This window comes from Canis aureus, chromosome X (assembly GCF_053574225.1).
Source record: "Canis aureus isolate CA01 chromosome X, VMU_Caureus_v.1.0, whole genome shotgun sequence".
NCBI classification, from domain to species: domain Eukaryota; kingdom Metazoa; phylum Chordata; class Mammalia; order Carnivora; family Canidae; genus Canis; species Canis aureus.
Window position 1 is genome coordinate 17,725,972 of NC_135649.1, and position 25,056 is coordinate 17,751,027.

At 43.8% G+C, this 25,056-nt stretch overlaps 1 protein-coding gene across 3 annotated transcripts; it reads right to left on the reverse strand.

Moving 5' to 3' along the window:
- Positions 1-884: 884 nt before the first annotated feature.
- Positions 885-15,654, reverse strand: ZNF449 (zinc finger protein 449). Of its 3 annotated transcripts, XM_077888704.1 has the most exons (6): positions 15,104-15,397; positions 14,651-14,724; positions 12,966-13,413; positions 10,978-11,182; positions 4,016-4,129; positions 885-3,815 (listed from the first exon to the last, which is right to left on the reverse strand). In XM_077888704.1, exons 3-6 carry the CDS (start codon positions 13,317-13,319, stop codon positions 2,932-2,934), a joined length of 1,557 nt encoding a protein of 518 aa, XP_077744830.1. In that variant the 5' UTR covers positions 13,320-13,413; positions 14,651-14,724; positions 15,104-15,397; the 3' UTR covers positions 885-2,931. The 3 variants fall into 3 exon arrangements, with proteins under 3 accessions (XP_077744830.1, XP_077744829.1, XP_077744832.1); XM_077888703.1 differs by lacking the exons at positions 14,651-14,724; positions 15,104-15,397 and adding an exon at positions 15,534-15,654; XM_077888706.1 differs by lacking the exon at positions 14,651-14,724.
- Positions 15,655-25,056: the final 9,402 nt, after the last annotated feature.

The window sequence follows — 25,056 nt, forward strand, 5'->3', positions numbered from 1 at the left end:
AACTAGAACTGAATTATATACCACCAGCTATCCTGGCTCTCCAGCTAGCAGACAGCAGGTTATGCTACTTATCTTCGCAACTGTATGAGCCACTTCCTGTAATCATTCTCTCTCTCTCTCTCTCTCTCTCTCTCTACACACACACACACACACACACACACACACACACACACACCATTAGTTCTGTTTCTCCAGAAAAGCCTAATAGAGACATTATATATACAACTATAGAAGGTGACTAAAACCATATTTAGAGGAAAATCCATAACTTAAATGCTTTTTATCATTAAAAAGCAGAGAATGAAGAGGCAATATCCTGAATATTTATTGAAAGTTTACACTTTGTAAGGCCGGAACAACACATTTCATTTAACCTTCACAGCACTTACGAGGTGGATGCTGGGGCTTTGCCCGTCATAAGTGCTTTAGGAGGTAGGTACTGTATTTTGCCATTACCTTTTGGAAACATTCAGAAATATAACTAGGCACATCCACTAGGATCCACTAGGGACATCCACCAGTATATGTTTCCAAGAACTATTTCACATATTTCTTGATTCAATGCCACAAATATTTCTTAGTGCCTGCTATATACCGGATACCAGAACAAAGAAATGGATAATATCCTGCAAAATTCAGTTGTACATTTATGCTATAGATGAGAGGGAGGATGTGGCTCATATTATGATGGCAACTGAGCCTGCCAGCTAAAACTGACTGTATTAAATTATCAAAATGATGAATAAATCCAGTACCATGGGTGCAGAGAGTAAAGTGATTGCAACTTTGGGTGGGAGCAGGAGTCAATTGTGGTGCTTGTTGCCACAGCTCAAAGAAGTGGTTCTGAGTTGTGCAAACCATTATTAATGTGACTGAAGCAGGAAGAACATACACATTTCCACTTTATTAAAATATTGCATAGATACAGAGCAGTTGGGCACATTCATTCTAAGGCACTGTCCTGGTTTATATGCAAGTCCACAAGAGAGAAAAGAGAAGCCATTACATTCTGTATTGTTCATCTCTACATTCAGACTCCTCCCATGTTACATGTTTATTGCTACTGGGATCTCAACTTTAACCCCACACTTATAGCAGCATCATACAGGGACCCGGATGACGAGAATTAAGGACACACCCTGGCTCTAGCACTTGATATGATTTGGCACTAATTCCAAACTCTCTTGCATGGTTCTCCATGTGTTTCCCAACTCTTGTTTAACTAACAATTATAAACTCCTTATGAACCTGACTCATGGATTAATGTCTTTACTGATTTCCATTAAGCCTAGAACAGGACTAGGTGGGCACATAGTTGCCCTCGAAATATTTATATTCAATATCACTTACAAGAACTTCAATGGAATAGAAAATATATATATTATATAATATATATATAATCTTCCTAATTCTAGTTTGGGGAAAGAATGACTGGTATCTTCATAAAGGGAAAATGCTTGAATGTCCTACCTCTTGTATTTTATAACAAGGAACTAGGCTGAATGAATATTTTCAGGTGTTAACAGTTATAACTGACAGAGTTCTTCCCTTGCTATGGGACTTTGAGTCATGACCACGATTACATGAGAATGTTTATATAAGTAGCAATAAGTGTGTGTGATTATAAGTAAAATTCAAAGAGGCTGAGAATCACCGAGTGACATATAAATTATCTCAATTAGTGATGCTCATCTCCACAAATTGATGTGTCTGTGTATTAAATAAAAAAGGTATATATGTAGAAAATTTTTCATAACACCCTTGAAACAACTGGAGATAACTAGGCTTGGGAGCAAGAAGATTATATTGATAGCTATAGATACATTTGTTAAAGATAAGGTATTCCAAGGAATATTTGCAGAATACCACTTCCGTGGGTTATTAGTGAGTGTACATGAGAAAGGGTTCTGGGGTCAACTAGGTAGGCAAAACATTGAGCCAAAAGAGGTGCTTTTTTTCCACCTTTACTGGAGGGTCTCTCAGAGATTCTTACATGCTGATGTGCACTCTGAATCTAGAAAGTGAAGACAGCAAGGATTCCCTAAGTCATCTGTAAAATTTCTTGTAGAACTAAGGGCTCTACAACACATAGTTAGGGGGACACTGAAGTAAAGAATGGGGAAAGTCTTAAAAGCACTGAGAGACACAGGGATGAAAACCAAAGGAGAGTAAAAAGCAACAGATGCTGGTTCCTCAGTCAATCTAAATTAAATCTGATTCTACTTGTATGACATCAACTGTCAAATGGATTCTTCCACAAAGAGCTTACTTGTTCTGTGAACAAAATAAATCATCAAATTAGTACTCAGATCTAAGCAGCATCAGCCTAGACCACCAACTACACAGACTAACAAACTCCATACAATTCATTAGTAAAGGTTAAAATCTTAATTTCCTTAAACATAAAAAACTTTCAGTGGAAATAACCCAGTTCTTACCAGGCAAATGTGTTCCTGACACATTTTTATTATTTGACAAAATACACTGTCTCCTTCCTTGCTACGTAGGACACAAAGCTTTGAACTAATATAATCACTTTTAATAATGACAGCAGAATAATTACAGTGCTGCTATAGTGGATATGTTGATAGACATGATTATTCATCATATTAACCCTACCCTGAAAAGGATTGTCATCAATGATATGCTTTATATCTATGATAGGTTTGGCCTGGGACACAAAACATTTCACTGTAATGAGAAAAATATCAGAGACAGGAAAAGATCAAATCTGAGAACATTGCAAGAGTAGACAGACACTCTAGAATTCATATACTTTGGAAGATAGGGTTTTAAAATCGTTTTTAAAACCTGTTCTCATAAGTTCAAATGAAAAGATTCTGCGAAGACAAACAGGCTGCTGTAGGTTAAGATTTTTTGTTTTTTTAGTTAGCATCAATTTCTGCAGAAGCCTGTTTCCTTGGATAATCCTTAAAGAAGTCCTCTAAAGTGAGTGACTTGGTGCATAATAAGGCCTGCCCTCTGCCTGAAGCTTTTAGAACAATGACTGCACTTGTATGGCTTTTCCCCTGTATGAATTCTTAAATGAATAACAAGGCTTGGTCTCTGTCTAAAGCTTTTCCCACAATAATTGCATTTAAAAGGTCTCTCTTCTGTGTGAGTTCTCTGATGTAAAGTCAGAGCTGTCAGTCTACTAAAACTTTTACCACAACTGTGACATCGGTGAGGTTTTTCCCCAGAATGAGTTTTCAGATGTCTTTTGAGACTTGATCCATGACAAAAGCTTTTCCCACACTCAAGGCATTTGTAAGTCTCTTCTTCAGAATGGGTTCTCTGGTGCCCTATGAGGTGTGAGCGCCGAGTGAATCGCTTCTTACACACAGTGCATTCATAGGGCCTCTCCCCTGTGTGCAGCCGTTGGTGTCTATAAAGGTCTGAACTACGAAGGAATCTTTTTCCACACTCGGGACACTTATGAGGTTCCTCCCCTGAATGAATTCTCTGGTGCCCTGTAAGTTGTGACTTCCGAGCGAAACATTTTCCACACTGAGGGCATCGATGAGGTTTTTCTCCTGGACTCTTTTTCTTCTGGGGCCTGGGGTTGAGAGGTTCTTCCACGTTGGGATTCTCAGGCTTCTCTCCAGCAGGGGGGTTCTGGGGATCTATCAGTTTTGTTAAATCTGCCTGCAAATCCTCTGGGGGGCTCTCCCATTGATTTTCTAACTGTACATAGTCCTTTTGCAAAATGGGACCGTGGAGAGCATTCCCCTCTAGAGTGACAATGAATGGATACATGTTCTCCAGTTTTTTCTGTTTTGAAGTATCTTCTTCGTTTTCTATCCCAATCTCAAAACCTGAGGGAAGAAACAGAAATGGCTGCTATCACTGTGTCCCACATTAAAAAAAAAAAAAAAAACCATGAGCTAAAGTGAAGAGTTGTATTTAGGCACCAGTAGGAATACAGAAATTCCCAAGGAGAATCCCAAACTCTTTATCCTGATCAGGTTGAATTTTTCTTTTCTTTTCTCTGTGGTATCAGTAAACAATTACTTACCAATCTTGGAATCAAGTAACTGCTTCATTTCTTTGGAATCTTGTAGTTCCTTCACCCACACCTCTTCCCGAGGCTCCAATGGAAAGCTCACGTCAAGCTTTGGTATTGGATATCCTAGCCACAAGAAAGATGAGAAGAATAGATGACATCATCAAGGTTTTTCCCTGATGATATATTGGACATGTGGCTGCCTAATATCTACTTCCTCCCTAATCAGAACTACTCCACCCGGACCTCTTACGAGAGTCTATTTTTTAAAGATAAGAATAAAACATGAAATTCAAGGATACTCTCCTTGAATCTATGGAAGGAGAGTGAATCTATTCTGTGTTGAAATCAATGCACTAGGGGCACCTGGGTGGCTGAGTGACTGAGCCTCTCCCTTCTGCTCAGGTCATGATCTTGGGGTCCTGGGACTGAGTCCCACATCAGACTCCCCTCAGGGAGCCTGCTTCTGCCTCTGCCTATGTCTCTGCCTCTCTCTCTGTGTCTCTCATGAATAAGTAAATAAAATCTTAAAAAAAAGAAATCAATGCACTAAATGATCTCTGTATCTATTTCAATGTTTGATTATTCAGGTTAGAGCCAAAATAGGAAGTAAATCTTCATAAAGTTTTGGCATATTAACTGAGAAATGCTGCTACTGAGCACCAAATGAAGAGAGAGCTAAAAGCATGGGTTATGAAACTGTATACTAGAATAATTTCCATTGAGATTTTCACATTAAAATGGAAAATGATGAAATTGGCAACAAGCAAAAGCAGTGTTTGTTTCAAGCCAAATCTAGAAGTGGACTCTCTTGAAATTAACCCAAACTCTCAAAGTGTTTCTCATTGTCAATCTAAGAACAACCAGGACAACGGGGTGCACAGGGGGCTCAGCTGGTCAAGCACTCGACTCTTGATTTCAGCTCAGGTCATGACCTCAGGTGTGAGATCGAGCCCCACATTGCACTCTGCACTGAGTGTGGAGCTTGGTTAAGATTCTCTCTCTCCCTCTCTAAAAAACAAAGAACAACTAGACAAGATTCTTCACTACTATCCCCTGTGTCCTACCATCCCTCTCTCCACTGAGAGCTGGTGTGGCATGCATTCTCTTTCCACGACCCCTCCTAGCTTTCCTCAGCTCTAGCAAAGTATAGTGGTCTTCAGTAAAGTGTGGGATGGAAATTGCTGATTTTAAATCTAAATGTAGGACGCTATTTAAAGGGTCACATTATTTTCTTAAATATTAGCCTTACTAAAATAATATTAGCAATATTAGCAAGACATAAAGAGAGAGAGAGAGAGAGGAAGGAAAAAAAAGGAAAGAAAGGAAAGAAAGGAAAGAAGAAAGAAAGAAAGAAAGAAAGAAAGAAAGAAAGAAAGAAAGAAAGAAAGAAAAAGAAGAAGAAGAAGAAGAAGAAGAAGAAGAAGAAAGAAAGAAAGAAAGAAAGAAAGAAAGAAAGAAAGAAAGAAAGAAAGAAAAGGTATCTAGGAGTGCCTGAGTAGCTCAGTTGGTTAAAGTTCTGCCTTTGACTCAGGTTATGATCCTAGGGTTTGGGGATCGAGCCCCAGACCGAGCTCTCTGCTCAGTCAGCAAGGAAATCTGCTTCTCCTTCTCCCTCTACCCCTGCTTGTGCTTTCCTTCCCTCACTCTCTCTCAAATAAATAAAATCTTTAAAAAAAAAGGAAGTGAAAAGACAAACCACAGAACATGAAAGTATTTTTACAAGTCATATATCTAGTAACAAATTTTTATCTAGAATATACCAAGATCATCCACAACTCAATAATAGTAATACATATAATCCAATTTTAAAATAGGAAAAAACCTAAATAGGCATTTCTCCATATCATTGTATGAAGATATACAAATGACCAATAAGCCAATGAAAAGATTGGCTTATTGACTAAATAAAGACTAACACCATTAGCCTTTAAAGAAATGTAAATGAAAACTTCCATTAGATGCCACTTAACACCCACTAAGAATAAAAATATCAGATTCTTCTCAAGTGTACATGAGATAGTCTATGGGATACAGACCATATGTTAGGCCACAAGTTAGTTCCAATATATTTAAAAACATATATATCATTCAAAGTACTTATTCCAACCATGGTGGGATGAAGTTAGAAACAAGAGAAGGAAAACTGGAAAACTGACAAATTTGTGAAAATTGAATAAAACCTCTTAAATAACCAATGGATGGCAAGAACAAATCACAAAGAAAGTTACAAAATACTTAGATATAAACAAAAATGAAAACACAACACCAAAACTTAGAGATACAATGAATGCAGCGCTAAGTAGATAATTTATAGCTATAAGCACTTCCATTAGTAAACAAAAATAATCCCAAAACAATAACAAAACTTTACAATTTAAGAAATGAGAAAAGAAGAAAAACTAAACCCAAAGCTAGTAGAAGGGAGGAAACAAAAAAGAATAGGCAGAGATAAACAAAATAAAGACTAGAAAGATAATAGGGAAAAATCAGTGAAACCAAAACTTGTTTTTTTTTAATTAATCAACTTGACAAACCTTTAAATAGATGAACTAAGAAAAAGAGAAAGAAGGCTCAAATTGTTAAAATTAAAGAGGACAAATAAGATGAAAATCGAGAGGGAGGCAAACCATAAGAGACATTGAACTCTAAGAAACAGAGTGTTGGTGGAGGGGAGCAGGGGAGGGGGTAGGGACAACTTGGTGACATATGAAGGAGGGCACATGATGAAATGAGCACCGAGTGTTATTTACAACTGATGAATCATTAAATTCTACTTCTGAAACTAATAATACAGTATATGTTATTATCTGCATTGAATTTAAATAAAGATTTTAAAAAATTAAAGTGGTGATATTATCAGTGCGTCTACATAGATAAAATAATTTTAAAAGTACTATGAACAATTGTACACAAACAAATTGGATAACCTAGATGAAAGAGATAAATTTCCAGAAACATAAAACTTACCAAGACTAAAACATAAAGAAATAGAAAAACCCGAATAGCCCTCTAACCAGTAAGGAGATTGAAGCAGCAATCAAAAATCTCCTGACAAAGAAAAGCCTGATGGCTTCACTGGTAGATTCTATCAAACATATAAAGAAGAACTAATACAAATCATTCTCAAACTTTTCCAAAAAAAAAAAAATGAAGGGAAGGAGACACTTCCTAACTCATTCTCTGAGGCCAACATTACCCTGATACCAAAGCCAGAAAAGACATTATAAGAAAAACTACATACCGATTCCCTTATGAACACTGATAGAAAAATAAACTTGAACAAGATATTGGCAAATTGAATTCAGCAGCATATTAAATGGATAATACACCATGATCATGTGATATTTTTTTTAATTTATTTTTTATTGGTGTTCAATTTACCAACATACAGAATAACCCCCAGTGCCCGTCACCCATTCACTCCCACCCCTCCGCCCTCCTCCCCTTCTACCACCCCTAGTCATGTGATATATGATCCTGGAATGCAAAGATTTTTCAACATATGAAAATCAGTCAATGTAATATGCTACATTAACAGAATGAGGGAAAAAAAACAGTATAATCTCAAATGATGTGGAAAAAGCAAAATTCAACACATTTTCATGATAAAAGAACACTCAACAAAATAGAACAGGGGATCCCTGGGTGGCGCAGCGGTTTGGCGCCTGCCTTTGGCCCAGGGCGCGATCCTGGGGACCCGGGATCGAGTCCCACGTCGGGCTCCCGGTGCATGGAGCCTGCTTCTCCCTCTGCCTGTGTCTCTGCCTCTCTCTCTCTCTCTCTCTCTGTGTGTGTGACTATCATAAATAAATAAAAATTAAAAAAAAAAAAAAAAACAAAATAGAACAGAAGGAAATTACCTCCACATAACAAAAGCCATATATGAAAAACTCAGAGGGAACTTCATACTCAACGGTGAAAGACTGAAAGCTTTTCCTCTAAGGTTAGGTAGAAGGCAAGGATGCCTATTTGCCCACTCTATTCAACACAGTACTGGAAGTCCTAGTCAGAGCGATTAGGCAAGAAAAAGAAATAAATGGCATCCAAATTGAAAAGGATGAAGTAAAGTGATCTCTATTAGCAGATTAGATGACCTAATATGTAGAAACCTTGAAGACTCCGCTAACAAAATGATAGAATTCATAAATGAATTCAGCAAAGTACCAGGATGCAAAGTGAACATGCAAAACTTAGTTCCATTTCTATACACTAACAATGAACAATTCTGGAAACTATGAAAACAATTCCACTTACAATAACATTGAAAAAAAATAAAATAATTAGGAATTAAATAAGTACGTGAAAGACTTAAAATAAAAATTACAAGACATCGGCAAAAGAAATTAAAGAAGATATAAATATAGGAATACACATCCCATGTTCATGGATTAGAAGACTTGATATTGTTAAGATGTCAATACTACCAAAAGTGATCTACAGATTCAATACAATCTCTGTCAAAACCCCAATGATACGGGATCCCTGGGTGGCGCAGCTGTTTGGCGCCTGCCTTTGGCCCAGGGCGCGATCCTGGAGACCCGGGATCGAATCCCACATCGGGCTCCCGGTGCATGGAGCCTGCTTCTCCCTCTGTGTCTCTGCCTCTCTCTCTCTCTCTCTCTCTGACTATCATAAATAAATAAAAATTAAAAAAAAAACCCCAATGATACTTTTTTCATGAACAGAAAATCCCTGGGGCAACCAGCTGGCTCAGTCAGTTAAGTGTCCAACTCTTAATTTCTGCTCAGGTCATGATCTCAAGGTTGTGAGATCAAGCCCCACATCAGGCTCTGCTCTGGGCATGGAGCCTGCCTATAATTCTCTCTCCTTCTCCCTCTGCCCCCAACACTTGCTTGCTCTCTAAAAAAAATTAATAGAAAAATCCATACCTAAAATTCATATATAATCTCCAGGGTTACCCAAATAGACAAAAAAAAAAAAAAATCTTGGAAAGGAAGAGAAAAGCTAGAGGTCTCACACTTCCTGATTTTAAAACTTACTAAAAAGTAACAGTAATCAAAATAGTTCGGTACTGGCATAAAGACAAGTATATATAGACCAATGGCATAGAATACATAGCCCATAAGTAAACTTTCATATATATAGTGAAATGATTGTTAACCATGATACCAAGGTCATTCAATGGAAAAACAATACTCTTTTCAACAAATGGTGCTGGAAAAAGTGGATTATGCATATGCAAATGAATGAAGTTAGAACCTTACATCACAGTGCATGCAAAAATTAACACAGAATGGATCAAAGACCTAAAATTATAAAACTCTCAGAGGAGGGATGTCTGGGTGACTCAGCGGTTTAGCATCTGCCTTCTGCTCAGGGCATGCTCCCAGGTCTGGGATCAAGTCCCACAACACGCTCCTTGCAGGGAGCGTGCTTCTCCCTCTGCCTATGTCTTTGCCTCTCTCTCTCTATGTCTCTCATGAATAAATAAATAAAATCTTAAAAAAAACTCTCAGAGGAAAAGCATCTTGACATTGGATTTGTCAATGATTTCTTGGATGTGACACCTAAAGTATAGGCAACAACAACAAAAAAATGGATACAGAGTACTTCATGAAAAAAATTTAAAATTTATCCATTAAAAGGCAGCTTAAAGAGAGTAAAAAGGCAACCCACAAATGGGAAAATATTTGCCAATCATATATAGAGAACTCTAAAATCCAAAGACAAAAAGCAACCTGAATTTTGAAATGTGTAAAGGATGTAAACAGACATTCTCCAAAGATGATATCCAAAAGGCCAATAAGCACATGTTCAATATTAATCATTTGGGAAATGCAAATCCAAACTACTGTGAGATGCCACCTCATGCCTATTAGGAATGCTACTATCACAAAAGAGAAAGTAACAAGTGTTAGTGAATGTGGAGAAACTGGAAAAGTTATACATTGTTGGTGGGCATGTAAAATGGTACAGTTCCTGTGGAAACCAGCGTGGCTGTTCCTCAATTAAAAAAATAGAATTACCATATGATTCAGCAATTCCACCTCTGCTTATATGGCCCAAAAAAAGTAAAAGTGGGGTCTCAAAAAGATATCTGCACCTCTGTGTTCATACAAATATTACTTACAATCACTAAAACATAGAAGCAAACCAAGCATATGTTAAGGTAAAACAGATAAGCCAAATTTGGTAATACATACGTTGGCATATTAGTTAGCCTTTAGTTGGATAGAAATACTGACACACACTACAAATGGAAAAACCTTAAGGACATTCTCCTAAGTGTAATAAGCCAGTCACAAAACAACAAATACTGTATGATTCCATTTACATGAGGTACATAGAGGAGTCCAATTTATAGAGACAGAAAGTTGAATGGTAGTCTCCAGGGGCTAGGGAGATGGAAAGTTCTTGTTTAAATGAGCATGGGGTTTCAGTTTACAAAATGAAAATAGATATGGAAATGGATGGTAGGAATGGTGTCACATTATGAATGTAGTCAATGCCATTGAACTATACAGGTCAAAATGATTAAGATGTTGGGGCACCTGGGGGGCTCAGTCAATGAAGAGTCTGCCTTCAGCTAAGGTCATGATCCTGGAGTCCCAAGATCGAGCCTTGCTTTGGGCTCTCTGCACAGTGAAGAGTCGGCTTCTCCCTCTGCTCCTCCCCTGCTTATGCTCTCTCTCTAATAAATAAATAAATAAAATCTTTTTAAAAATGATTAAATTCTAAACCTCATGTTATGTGTATTTTACAAAAATAAAAAAAATGAAAAGAGGAAAATAGGCTTCCTGAGCAGGGTCATAGCTTAAGGGGTTCTGAATCCCATCTGCTGTCCCGAGCTTTGTTCCTAACTGTTCCCAGAAAGGTATCCCTCCTCCTGCTCTTCACCACAGCACTCCTTTCCATCCAGTGACCAACGTTTCTAACACGACCCCAAACCCAGGGAGCTCTGGAGCTCTCAACATACAAACCACAAAAGGGAACTCATACCCTTGCCTTACCAGGGTCCAGGAAGGGCTGGCAATCCTCAGCGGCACCATAGTCCAACTCCTGCAGCCCCGCCTGTGGGATCCAGGCCTCTGCCACTGGGGCTTCTGGGGCAGGTCCCATCACTTGCAGTGAGGGTGACTCCAGGTGGATGTTGGGCGCTACATGTGCCGTTCCCACTGGTGCCAGCTCCTCCAAGAGCATTTCCTGCCTATCGATCTGGGGAAAACGGCAGAACCCATCAATCTCGAGTCTAGACCAGCACTGCCCAGTAGCAACAATGTGAGCCAGCCATGTCATGTTAAGTTTCCAGTACCCATACAGAAAAAGAATAGGTTAAGTCAATCTTAATGACATGCACTATTTCACCCAATATAGCTAAAGCACCACAATTTTAGAGTGTAATCAATATAAATAAGTATTAATGAGATATTTCGCCTACTTCATCGTTCATACTCAGTCTTCTGAATGTGATGACTGTTTTATACTTACAGCACATCTCAATTTGGACTAGCTACATTTCTAGTGCCCAAGAGCCACACTTGGCTGGTGGCTACCACACACCACACTGGGCAGTGCACAATTGGGCTACAGGCAGGTAAAATCTTATATAGCAAGCCAAACCCAGAAGACAGAGAAAGGAAGGGAAAACCATAAAGTCATTCTATCCTGGGAAGGGGAGGCAGGGAAATTGGGAAAACTCTAGATCCGGCAGGCTAACTGCACAGACGCATCAACACGCAATCCTGGGTTCCTAAGGCCCAACTAGAAGCCCTTTCTCCCTTTTGCCAAAGGTTCTGCCCTGTGCCAGGTGCCTCTGAGCAGGAGGCGGTGCGCTGCCACCAAAGGGTGATGTGGCATGATGACAGGCAGCTATCAGAATTCAGCAGGTGAAGAGGTGCCTGGGTGGCTCAGTCTATTAAGCATCTGCCTTCGGCTCAGGTCATGATCCTGGAGCCCTGGGATTGAGCCCGACGTCACGCTCCCCGCTCAATGGGGAGCCTGCTTCTCTCTCTTCTCCCTGCTCGAGTTCTCTCTCCCTCTCTCTCTCTCAAATAAATAAATAAAATCTTCTAAAAAAAGAAAGAAGTTAGCAGGTGGAGATGGGAGTATGTATCAATCATTCATAGTGCTAAAATGTTTCAAGTCCCTACCAACTTTGTACTTGCCCCTCAAACTTCCATCTAGGTAAAAAGAACCTGTCAAGCACCTCACTCTGTTGTACAGATAAGCACAAAATATTTTTGCATAATTTAGCATGATTTAAATCTCCCAGGAAAGCCCTAGTTTGGAAACCAAACAACCACTCTATCACTTATTGTTCAGATTTACTAACTTGTTGCCATTTGGGAAAATTACAGGACCAGCAGTGCTGGTGGCTGTTGCCTTCACAGTAAGTCTGTGCATAGATGGGGGCATCAACAACCTCATGAGGTTTTCCAGTGTAGTCAAGCCCCAACGTGTGTGTTCATATGCTTATTTGATTATGACAAACTACGTTCACTTTCCTTTATATCCTTTCTAGGCTCCACTTGACTCGGATTGGCAACATTTTCTTATAGGAAGTCAGATAATAAATAATTTACGCTTTGTGGGGCATGTTGGTCTACTGCATACAGTTCTTGTATTAACAACTCTTTACAAAGATAATAAATAAGCATTATTAGATAATGGCTGCATAAAACAGGCCATAAGCTGCATTTGGCCCATGGATCACAGAACCCTTACAGTAATGTTTTTTATTTTGTATATGTAAATTGGTTATATTACACATAAATTTCATTTCAGGATAGAAGAGGCAGTACCAAATATTTGTTATAGAATACGAGTTGGGTTTAATAGTTGAGAATCACTGAGCCATATATGCTAATTACAGCAGAAGAGAAAAATGAAAACCACTTCTAGGAAAGCATGGGGCTCAAAATGAAATGTCTGATCTAGGATCAGATGTCTCTGCTATTTCTCTTTGTCTAATTACCATGATCCCAAACTCTTTTCTCACCTGCTGCTCTGGTATCTCAAGTTCTCTCTGTAAGTCTTCTATCAGTGACACAACTCTTTCTCTATTCTCTGGACAATGTTCCCTCACCCAGGTCTCTATCTCCGTGGGCAGGATGGTTAGGAACTGCTCCAACACTAGCAGCTCCAATATTTGCTCCTTAGAACGCATCTTTGGCTTCAGCCATTGACAACAAAGCTCCCAGAGTTTGTTGAAAGCTTCATGAGGCCCGGCTGCTTCTTTGTACTGGAACTGCCTGAAGCGCTGGCGGAAGACTTCACAGTCAGCATCATAGTCTTGAAACACGGAGCCCTGATTCAAGGAGGCCTGGATTGCACAACCCAGGGCCACAGCCATCGCCCTGTTCTGGCGGTGTGCAATTTCTCTGGGGCTAGAAGTCTCAGATTCCAATAGGTTTCTTTGTGCAGGCGTCAAGGGGAGCTACCCACAGCTAAGGACAGGGCAAAGCAAGAAAGAAGGAACAGCAGTTGTTACCAGAGGATATACTTACTTCCCCTAACTTGCTTACTTTCCACCAAGCCCTAAAGCAGCAGAACTTAATCTTCTTTGGTGATTTTGAGAATTTAATGAAGGCCATGGAATCACTTCCTAGAAAAATACACATACACACCTAAATCCGCATCTATTTTCCAAAAATTTACAAAATGTTCTAGACCAAATATGGACCCTCTAAAATTCTGCTACACAATATGGTAGCAAGAAGTCCCATGTGGCAGTTTCAGTTTAAATTCATTGCAATTACACATTCAGTTTCTCATTCAAATCTATGGAGCACATTTCAAGTGCTGCATAGATTTCATTGTAGACAGTTCTACTGGACAGTTTGGCTCCAGAATTCCATTGATCCACAGATGTGCTGGCCTATAACCCCAGCCCCAGTCTAATACAAGCTGTCTTGTGTTTCTGAATATACACAGGCCACAAAAGAAATGGGGGAAGGAGCACTGGCTAACAACCCTAAAAGTCCAAGTGACTCTGAGTGACCCTCGGTCACCTTCAGATGCAGATATATTAGCTGCAGCCATGCCTCCATAGGCTGCAAATCCACAAGCCTTCATTCCTCTCTACTCAAGGGGTGTGTACTTCAGCCAGCATCAGCCTGAACCTCCTCCTGGTAGGGCACGCGGGGCTTCCTCTGGAGAAAAATACACCACAACAGCGTGGGCTACCGGCCATCTTTTCTGGGTGAAGAATGAAGGACACTTCATGTTCCTCCTGCTGTGTCCAGGTACTGCTCTAAGCCTCCTGCATAGGTCAGGTCCCATAGCCGTCACCCAAATCTAGGAGGTGGGGGCTAGTATTATGCCCTGAGTACAGAGGAGGGGACTGAGATTTGTGGCTCAGAAGCACTGAATAACTTGTCCCAGGTCACACAGTATATGCCAGAGGGTTATGGTGACGAGGCTAAAATGAACAGATCTCTGCAACGGTCATGTCTAAAACTATCAAAATGTTCTTAGTGCAATCTCTGAGGTCACAGATGAGGTCAAATGCAGATCTCAACACCACTACTCACCCTATGCTATGGATCCTCTCTCTACATATTTGCCCAGATGCCTCATGTACCTGTCCTCTTCCCTGCAGTAGCACAAGAAATACTCATGATCTTCCTACTTAGTCATCCCAAATGTACATTGTGACCCTATATACTTTAACTCCATGCTAACCTGTACTTTAGCAGCAGATCCATCCACATATGATAACCTGCTGGCTTTGTGACCCTGACATCCAGTGCTTCTGTCTGTAATAGGGAAATAATCATAGAATTGATTTCATAAAGCTTTCCTGTAGTAGTAGATTCAACTGCATGGAAGTGAACTGCAGCTGCGTGGCCTGGCACAGGAGAACCGCTCAAGCCAATTTATTGCTCCCAAAGACTCATTCCTAGAAAGCTTCCCCCGTCCCCCCTACCCCCAGGCACTGAACCCTCCCCGCTGGAAGGCATCCAGGAAGCGGGCTGCCTTGGGCTGTGGACCCGCCCTGACTGTGCTGGGCCTCAGAGCTGGCAGCCCTCCACACACGGGCCCCAACCCTCCAGCACGTCCACTAGGGCCCTGATTGTCCCGCGGTCCCTCCATCCGCCCTCCCGCAGAGCAACCTCACTGCACCCCTGCGCTCACAGCTTCTCTCCAAAGCCGCCTGAGCGAGCCCGCGCTCTCACGGCCCACGGATAACCAGGGTGCATGCAAAGCGGGCACTTGCAGAAAGGCTAGGGCGACACGTCGCGGGAACTTCTAAAAGCCGGTTACAAATCGGCTGCCTGGGGCGTGGGTGCGGCCCCAGCGCACTCCCCACCAGGATGTCCCAGCGTCCTGACGGGCGCTCAGGACCCCGGACAACCGCGGGAAGGCCCGACCGGGTCGCAGGGAGCGGCGGCGGCGACCCGGGCCGGACAGGGGCCCGCCGCGTGTCCTTCGTCCACGCGCCCGCCGCCAGGTCAGGGCTGGTGGCGGCCAGTTGGCGTAGCCCTAGCGGGATGGGAGCCCCGCCGCCCGCGCCCGCGCCCGCGCCCCAGGGACGGCCACGCCCTCTGGCCGCTCAGGGACTCACCGCCTCGGCGCCCACGGCTCTCCCAGGCTCCCCGGGGCAGCTGCGCAGAACGCAGGCGCGCGCCCGCCCTGTAGACTACATTTCCCGGCAGGCCCAGAAACTCTCGTCCCGCTGTCTGGGCCGCAGAGCATGCTGACGTGGGAGTGGCCGCCACTTCCTTGGCCTCCTAGGGGCCTCCTGCCACTTTGGAAGCTTTCCCTTTTCCGGTCAGAAGCGCTTCCAAAGCCCAGGGGCTTGGGTGGGACGTCCCTTGTTCCTGATCCTACCGAGGCTTCTCTCTCATCCACCCCAGAGGAACCGGAGGGGTGGGGATCCCCTTCAACTGGGTCACTGAATCTCAAACCTCTCAGTGCAGAGAGAATTTCCTGGGAGGCCCTGCACGTAACACTGCACATCTCTGGGCCCCTTGCCGACACCCTGACACCCCGATGCACAGCATCTCGCCTGAGCTGGACAATTCGCATTTTCATAAGCTTTCCTGGGCTTATGACTCTGGTCTCGGTCTGGCGGGTACCAGTGACCTTCAGGTACCTTTCTAGTTTTTTCCGTTCAACACCTGAGCTTTGATCTCCCTACCCAGTGTGCTTCTCTCAGCCCTGGCCACTAGAAGAGGGCTCCTGGGTGTTGGGGGGTGTTGGGGTTCTCCCCCCCGCCCTGCCTCTTGTCTTCCAAATGATCCCTCACGGGCCAAGCCCTCCAATGGGGTCACATTTTCCTCCCTGGCTGAGCTGGCGCCAGGCCAGAGGCGATGCTGTCACTGAGGCCACATCATGCAAACCTTGCTCCCCAGCTGGCACCCTTGGTGTTCGGATGCCAGACTTTAGGCCTGCTGCTATGTCCGTGTTGGGAACAGGACCAAGTCATGCGTGGGCCTGGACAGAGAGGAGACAGCCACCTGCGATTGTGCCTCCCAACCCCGCACAGAAGCAGGTGGAGAGTGTGCAGGAACCCCACCACCCAGAATCCACAGAGGCCACAGCCCTGGACACAGTTCTGCTGGGGCTGGACTCAGGCTGATGGACTGGGAGCCCGGGGCACGGTGGTCATGCACCTGCTGTTTAATGTCGTCCACCCGGGGCGTCCGGCACCTTGGATGGTGGTCACAGCTGGTTTCAGGGTCACAAGGCCTAGGAACCTGACCCTGGCGTCCAGCCCAGGCTCCTAGGAGCCAAAGCCTCCTGAGTGTAACAGCCCTGGAGTTGCTGTGCCTGCCGCCAGGAGCTGACCCTACCCCACCACAGCCCACCACAGCCCACCCCACCCTGAAGGCGCAGCCTGGTGGCCTCTCGCCTGCCCTTGTGGCTTCTGCCACTGGGCCCCAGGAAACCATAGGCAGCTCCTGGAGCTTTGCTAGCGGTCAAAGGCTTCGGCCTGAGATGCGCACCCTGGAACGGGTCCTAGGTCCCTTGGCATCCGAGCAGTTCCTGGCCCTCCTGGCCCAGGAGATCCACAGCCGCATGCAGAAGCTGCTTCTGCAGAGCTGCGAGGAAGCTGTGCCTCTCGCAGAGTCTAGGCAGAGCTTGGGGGCGAGGGACTAGGTCAGAGAGAGAGTGAGCGCGGGCTCCTATCTGGTCTGGGTTGGCCTGAAAGACTGAGAGCCCATGGACTCTTACTTGCCCATTCACATTCTTGATTGTCCCGGGAGACCTGACTTGGGCAAGTGACCTTTTGTGGTTTCCTTTGCCACTTGGATCCTGCAGGTTTTCCCCGGGCGCACCTGTCTCCGCGGGGAGGCGCTGTTCCTGCTGAGGTCGTCAGGGTGCGCTCCACTGGGATCCCAAGGGTTTGCATGCTGGCTCTGCTGGCTGCCCACTAATGGTGTAACTCTGCGCAAGTTACTGTTCCCCCTTGGGCCTACCGGCTCCTGGGGTGGTTTGGAGGACTCAAAGAGGATCAGCACATCCGTGTGATGACACTGCTGGTGGTGGATAGTTAGTGCTTCCAGCTGAGCGTTCCTGGTGTGGCGGCCGCGCGTCTGGTCCCAGCTGCTCGGCAGAGATGCAGAGATGCCGGGGGCAGAGGCGGGAGGACTGCCCTAGCCCAGGAGTTCTGGGCTGGCGTGCGCTCTGCTGGTCGGCTGTGCGGGCTACGTTCGTTCCCAAGTTCGCCTTCACTTGGGCTAACCTCCCCGAAGCAGGAGACCTCCAGGCTGCCTGAGGAGAGGTGGACTTGTGCCCAGGTTGCAAATGGAGCAGGTCAGAATTGGCCTGGGCACCAGAAGTGGGTTCGTGCCTGTCCAGAGCCTTTGTACTCTAGCCTGGGCAACACAGGGAGACCTGGTCTCTGAGCAAACACACTCAAGGTTTGCGGTTGTTACCTTGGGGTCAGCGATCTGGTCCTATCCGCAGAGCTCGGTCTCACTTAACACTGAGCTCAGGGAAACATTTTGGCACTGTTGCAGGAATGTTTGGTTCTTGTCTCTCGGAGTGAAGAATGAATCTCGTGGACAAAGAAGAGTGAGTAAAGTGATAGAAGTTTTTTAAGCAAAGATACAGAGAAAGTTCTCAGAAGTGAGAGGGGTAGGGACAGAGTTGGGACTGAAGGTTTTTTGTTTGGCCTTTTATAGAGAGGCCTTCTAGGGAGTTTATGGCCTTGTGATTTCTTGTGCCATCTCTAATGAATGGCAGATGGCTGGTTTTGGGTCTGCTGGGTCTCTGTGATTACTTTGTAGCCGTCAAAGGACGATGTTCCCTAACATTTAGGGCCAGATGGCCAGATCTTCTTAATTATCTTCTGTTTTTGTTGCATCTCAGTGTCCTTGGGATTTATAGGAGCCTGACTCTGGGGCCTCTCCTTATCTTTCCCTGCCTAGCCCTATCTGTCCCAAACTCAGCACTGAGACTTTGAGGCCACACTCCCTGGACCCCACTCCTAGGTTTGCTTAAGTTGCAGTGAAGAAGGGGAGCACCCCAAAGAGGTGGAGAGGATAAGTGGGAATGCAGTACTTGGGAGGATCTATGTGAAAAGGTGGCAGTGGGAAGGAGGTTTCCCCACCCCCTCCACAATCACAGACTCACACTCAAAAACCCCTGTAGTTTATTTTTTTAAATTTTTTTTTATTTGAGAGAGAGAGAGAAGCAGCAGGAAGGAGCAGAGGGGGAGGAAGAAGCAGACTTCCCACTGAGCAGGGAGCCTGATGCAGGGCCTGATCCCAGGACTCCAGGATCATGACCTGTGGAAGGCGGAAGCTTAATTGATTGAGCCATCCAGGTGCCCTCCAAACTGTGGTCCTCTATTGAAAGTTGGCCCTCAGATTCCTGTAATAATCTCTCTTGCTATTGGGCCCTTTTATGATGATAAGTGATGGCAGGTTGACTTATGGTCAGAAACAATGGGCTAGGAACAGAAATGCTTCTGAAGGAAATTTTCCCTTAGGGAACAGCATGAAGGTCCCTGATCTTCTAGCTGGAGCCAGTGATCACTCAGGGAAGCCCTGAAGTCTAGAGTAGTTGCTACTTCTTGCTTACTAGGTCCAATCATCCTAGCATCATCAATGTAATAGTCCTTTGTGATAATCCTGTGGAAGGGAAAGTCTATCAAGTTTCCAGGAATTAAATTAGGACACAGGATTAGACAGTTGAGAAATCCCTGAGGTAGGACAATGAAGATGTATTGCTGGCCTTGCCTGGTGACATCAAAGGCTTCTGGTAGTCTTTACTAACAGTTATTGAGTGGGAGGAAAAGACATTTGCCAGATCAAGAGCTGCATACCAGCTACCACAGGCTGTGCTAATTCACTCAAGCAATGACATCACATCTGAAACAGTGGGTGTAACCTGAATCCCGACCTCCTTAAGTTTACAATAAAGCACTGTTGTCCTCCAAGATATATCTGCTTTTCTTTTTTTAAATATTTATTTATGTAGTTAGAGAGAGAGAGAGGAGAGAGAATCTCAAGAAGTCTCCACGCTGAGCACTGAGCCCATCACAGAGCTCCAAGGGGGGCTTGATCTCTTGACCTTGAGATCACGACCCTGAGGTCACCACCCAAGCCTGAACCAAGAGTGGAGCACTTAAATAACTGCACCACTCAAGAGCCCTGAGATGTATTTGTGTTCTACACAGGTTAAATATCCAAGATGACTAACTAGAATTTAAATAAAGAAATAAAGATTTGAAAAAGAAAAAATATATGCCAGGTGAGTTGTCGTGTAGTAGGAATCACCACTCCTGCATGTTTCAGGTCCTTGATGGTGGCACTACTCTCTGAAATTCCTGGATGAATGAAGCATTGCTTTCGGATTACTATTGGCCTAAGTAAAGAAAGTTCTAGTGGTTTCCGCTTGGCCTTTCTTACAATAATAGCTGTCACTCCACAGGTCAGGGAACTAATGTGGATATTCTGCCAGTTCCTGAGTATATGTGTTCTAGTTATAGTCTGGAACTGGGGAAATAACCATAGGGTAAGTTTGGGGACTTAAAGGGCCCACCGTGAGTCAGTACTGAGCTACAACTCCATTGATCACCTGATCTCCATGAGCTTCACTCTGACTGGTGAGCCACAGCAATACTTTGAGCCCCTTGGAATTCATGTCAGCTCAGAAGCAGTGTTCGTTTCTCCCCCCACAAAAGGCTGGTTACTTCCTTTCCCCTAATGCAAGTCACCCTGATAATAGGCCATAAGTCCCTTTGGGGGAAGGCTGACAGAAAGATCAAGAGTATATATCTCTGGCAGTGTAGTGAAATTTTTCTTCAGGGGACCTGGCCTCCCCTTCATTCAAGTGGTTCCAGATCTATAAACTGGCTCACATCTGGGAGTCAATTGAGGGGCTATCAATCGATTGAGATTAGACTTGAGTGCCCTCCACCAGGAACTCTTCCATTTAAAGACCTCAAGTGGGGCACCTGGGTGGCTCAGTGGTTGAGCATCTGCCTTTGGTTTGGGTCATGAACCCAGGTCCTGGGATCGAGTCCCACATCGGGCTCCATACATGAGGAACCTGCTTCTCCCTCTATTTATTTCTCTGCCTCTCTGTGTGTCTTTCATGAATAAATAAAAATAAAATATTAAAAAAATAAGCTCAAGTAAGAATTTTGTAGAATGCCCATTTGTTTCTCTTCAAGGGATGCCATAATCGACTATGACAAATGAATAATCAATGGAGTTTGGTGGAGAGTATACACTGTGCACTGTCCAAAGTTGGGGAAAGACTTTTTAAAAAAATCATGGTTCATGCTCACCCAGGGATCCAAAGACCTCATGAAACAAGACCCATGTACCTTATAATCAGAACTACATCAAAACAGGGAAGAAAGAACAACCCTTCCATTTGCTTTCATGCATCACGTACAGGAAGTGAGTCACAACTGTGAAAATATTGCCACTGATTCAGCAAGGGGTCACAGTTAGCTTCTGTTTCCTTTCACTGGGACGGTCTCCACTGTCTCCACATCACATCACTTTTCTTTCTTTTTTTGTTAAGATTTTATTTGTTTGAGATAGAGAGTAGGAACAGACGAAGAAGGAAAAGCAGACTCTCCACTGAGCACGGAGCCTGATACAGGGCTCAATCCTGGGACTCTGGGATCATGACCTGAGCCAAAGGCAGACACTTCACTGACTGAGCCACCCATGCACCCTTCCACGGTCACTCTTCAGCTACTGGAGTACCCAAAGTCAATCCCAGCCCCTTCACAGAGCACCAGATATGGAGAGGGATCCAGATACCCACTAACTGGCGCTGGGCTTGTCTGAAGTCTGTCTGCTGGTGGTGGAGGGAGGATTTGCTGCTTGTCTTTGGAGCAGAGCACACACCAGTTGGGGTTTTGATTTTTTTTACCTCATTTTCCTCTGGACCTCAGATCCGTTTCTGCCTACCCATCTTTTTTCCTCCATCTGGAGTTTCCCAGTCACACGTAGTTCTATTTGCTATCAACACATCAGAAGTTAGGCTCTTTTTTATTGTATTAGACCCACGCTTCCGGTTGTCACCTCTCCTCCACCCTGTCACCTCCCCCAGGCAGATCTTCCCCTGTCATCACCACATGGTGTTTTTCCTTGAGGCATTGTGCCTTGAGCCTAGAACAGTGAGGAGCCCAGATACTCAAGAGGCACTAGAAAATATCCGATGGGAGAACTCTTCATCCAGCCTCCAATCTTGCGCCCCTGCTGGCAACCTTCACAGGCCGACCTGTCCTCTGCTGCTTGCATGAGATGGCAGCGTTACCCGGAACATCACCCGTCAAGCACTCAGCACAGAGCCTGGTGCATACATGCATGTGTGCCGATGGTGCACAGATAAAGTGAGCATATTTCCTTTCTTCTAAGTCTCTGGCCCTGGGGTCAGTGTGAGCTAACACTGGCAGGACTTTCAGGGAATATAGCCTGTGACAGGAAGGCAGGACTGATGACCTCCCATTCTCTTGTAGCTGTATTTCAAACAGCAGGTCCAAGCCCCTTCCTGAAGGCACAGCTCAGTTTTTTATATTACTATTTTTACATCATATACATACTTTTATGCTCTAATAGTCCCATAAAAGAAACCAGAACAGATTTCAACTGGTTTTATAGAAAAGTGAGGTTGATGCTGGGGACAATAAAGATCCCAGGGCCACAAAAGAGTATCTGTGATACATGGGTTGACCCCGAGGGAGAGCCACACCTCCCTGTGGCACCAGTAGCAGGAGAGGATGGCAGAAGGCTCCTAGGTAGAGAGAATCAGTAGCACATTTATATGACAATGAAAACAAAGCCCTAGTACCAGACCTAGGTCAGGGAAGTGGAAGTTTATAACAACAAAAATCACTGCAATGTTTGATTTTTTTTCAGGAAGTCACTTTATCTAAAATATTTTACTGCAGTAGTAAAGGAATGTGTGGATCTCTGTACATCATAATCAGAAATTTGAGGTTTTAGATTCATCAGCCTTTTAAGAAGAGGTTAGAAAAATTACTGTTGAATCACTCTATCAACATACAATTTTAGAATGTGCAAAATCACCACTACTGGTTTAAGGGTTACAACTTATCCAAACATTTCACAGGCAGTTGAAATAGCTAAGTCTTAACATATATTACAGGAAGACCTACTAGCAAATTTCTTAGCAATAAAAGAATTCCTAACACTGAATGTCAGGAGCTCAAGAATAGCAAGAACAGTTGAACGGGGAAAAATGCATATATTTTGAAACATTTTTTGGCCTTCAATCTAACTTGCAAGTGATTTTAATGAAAATTCCCTTCCTTTCTTGAAAGGAAGCCTCATTTCTTTCTGATAATATTATTTCTTACTAAGAGTGGATTATGTACATTTCTTCTGCCAGAGAAAAATGTTAAGGTTACCCCTTGCCTGATGATGATACACAGTCCATGTGCAGAGAGTATGGCTTAGGTAAATTCAACAGCATCGCACAATGGTTTCTAATGAAAAATATTCATTTGGCACCAGAAAGAAACTTGAGAAATCTTCCAGTAAACATCAATATCCTCAATTCATTCCTCAACCTGGTAAAGACTATCTATAAAAAGCCTACAGTTAATATACTTGATGGTGAAAGACTAAACTCTTTCCCCCCATAATCAGAAACAAGACAAGGATATTTTATAGATTTTCCTATCCTACAAATGGAAGCATATAAAATGTGGCCTTTTGTTTCTAGCTTATTTCACTTAGCACAATGTTTTTGAGGTTCATCCATGTTGTAGCATGTATTGCTACATCATCCAATTGCATGGCCAAATATTCCATTATATGGATATACAATTTGTTTATCCAATAATCATTTGTTGGACATATGGTTTGTTTCTTCGATTTGGCTATTATGAATAAAGGTAAGATTCACATTCGTCTCCAAGTGTATGTGTAGACATATGTATTTATTTCTCTTGGGTATATGATAGGTCATTGGTAATTCTGTTTACTTTTGTGAGGAACTGCTGGGATGTTTTGCAAAGTTCTACACCATTTTACATTCCTGCAACATGTGAGGGTTCCAGTTTCTCCATATCCTCTCCAGCATGTGTTAATTACTCTTTTGTTTTGTTTTATTTTGGTTTTGGTTTTGGTTTTGGTTTTGGTTTTGGTTAGCCTCGTGAGTGTGAAATGGTACCTCATTGTGGTTTTGATTTGCATTTGCCTATAACTAATGATGTTGAACATCTTTTCACGTGCTTGTTGGCAATTTGCATATTTCCTTTGAGAAATTTCTATACAAGTCCTTCATCAATTTTTATTTTTATTTTTAAAAAAGATATTATTCATCCATTCATGAGAGACACAGAGAGAGAGAGAGGCAGAGACATAGGCAGAGGGAGAAGTAGGCTCTCTACAGGGGGCCAGATGCAGATGCAGACTCGACCCTAGGATCCTGGGATCACGACCTGAGCAGAAGGCAGAAGCTCAACCACTGAGCCACCCAGGTGCCCCTCCCTCACTAATTTTTAAGTTGGGATATTGACTTGTTGTTATTCAGTTGTAAGGGTTCATTACATATGCTGGATCTTTGAATAATCAACTGATTTTAGCCAAAGACACCAACACAGTTCAGTGAAGAAAAGAACATCTTTTTTTAACAAATGATCCTGGGACAACTGGGTAGGCACATGCAAAAGGATAAAATGGGCCTCTTACCTCACATCATATACAAAACTTAACTCAGAAAGGATCAAATACCTAAATGTAGGTCCTAAAACTATAAAACATTTAGAAAAAAAAAAAAACAGAGGTGAATTATGACCTTAGATTTGGTCCTGGTTTTTTACATACAAAAGCACAATTCCAAAAGTACAACCAACAAAAGAAAGTAAATAGATAAATTGTGCCTCATCAACAGTTTTACAATTTTTGTGCCAATGGACATCAGCCACCCCTGGGAGATAAGCGGTAGGTGGTGCCAGCTGCTGCGCCGGGTTGGGGACCTGTGTGCACAGTAGCGCGCCCATGCTGCCGAGCACCAGAGGGCACATTGCAATGGCCCCCAGCATAGCGAGGGGACAGGCCCGTGAACCAGGGGATAGGATGCGGAGGGCCGGATTTGTCCCACCTAACCGATGGGCAGGAAGGAGCCAGCGCCCTGAGGTGCCGGCAGGAGGGGCAGGGAAGTAGCAGGGTAGCATCTCCGACAGGCGGGGGGTTGGGGGGGGCATGGGGACAATCCCCGCTCAACCTTGTCGTGTCTTCCCCGGCTTCCCCACGCCCCCCCCCATGTCCTCGCTACTGTGCTCACTTCCCCCAGGGACAGTCGCGCTCTGCAGGCTCCTGGAGGGCTCTGCCTGGGGAGCTGGCCCCCCCTCCCGTCCTGCCGAGAGGGGCTGGGGCCCTCAGTCCCATAAGTTCTCCGCTGCCAGCCACCACAAAGTGCACCCGGCCGAAGAAGACCTGGCCAGCAACGGCTTGAGGGCAGTGAGAAGGGCTTGAGGGCAATGAGAAGGGCTTGAGGGCAGTGAGAAGGGCCCTTACCTTCAGAAGGCTTTGCGGGTATTGGTCCTGGACAGAGAACTGCTTCCCAACTCAGGTTCAGCTGCTCACCAGTGAAAAATCAATACTCAAGAGACAAGTGATAGTAGGAAAGGAAAGGTTGCTTTG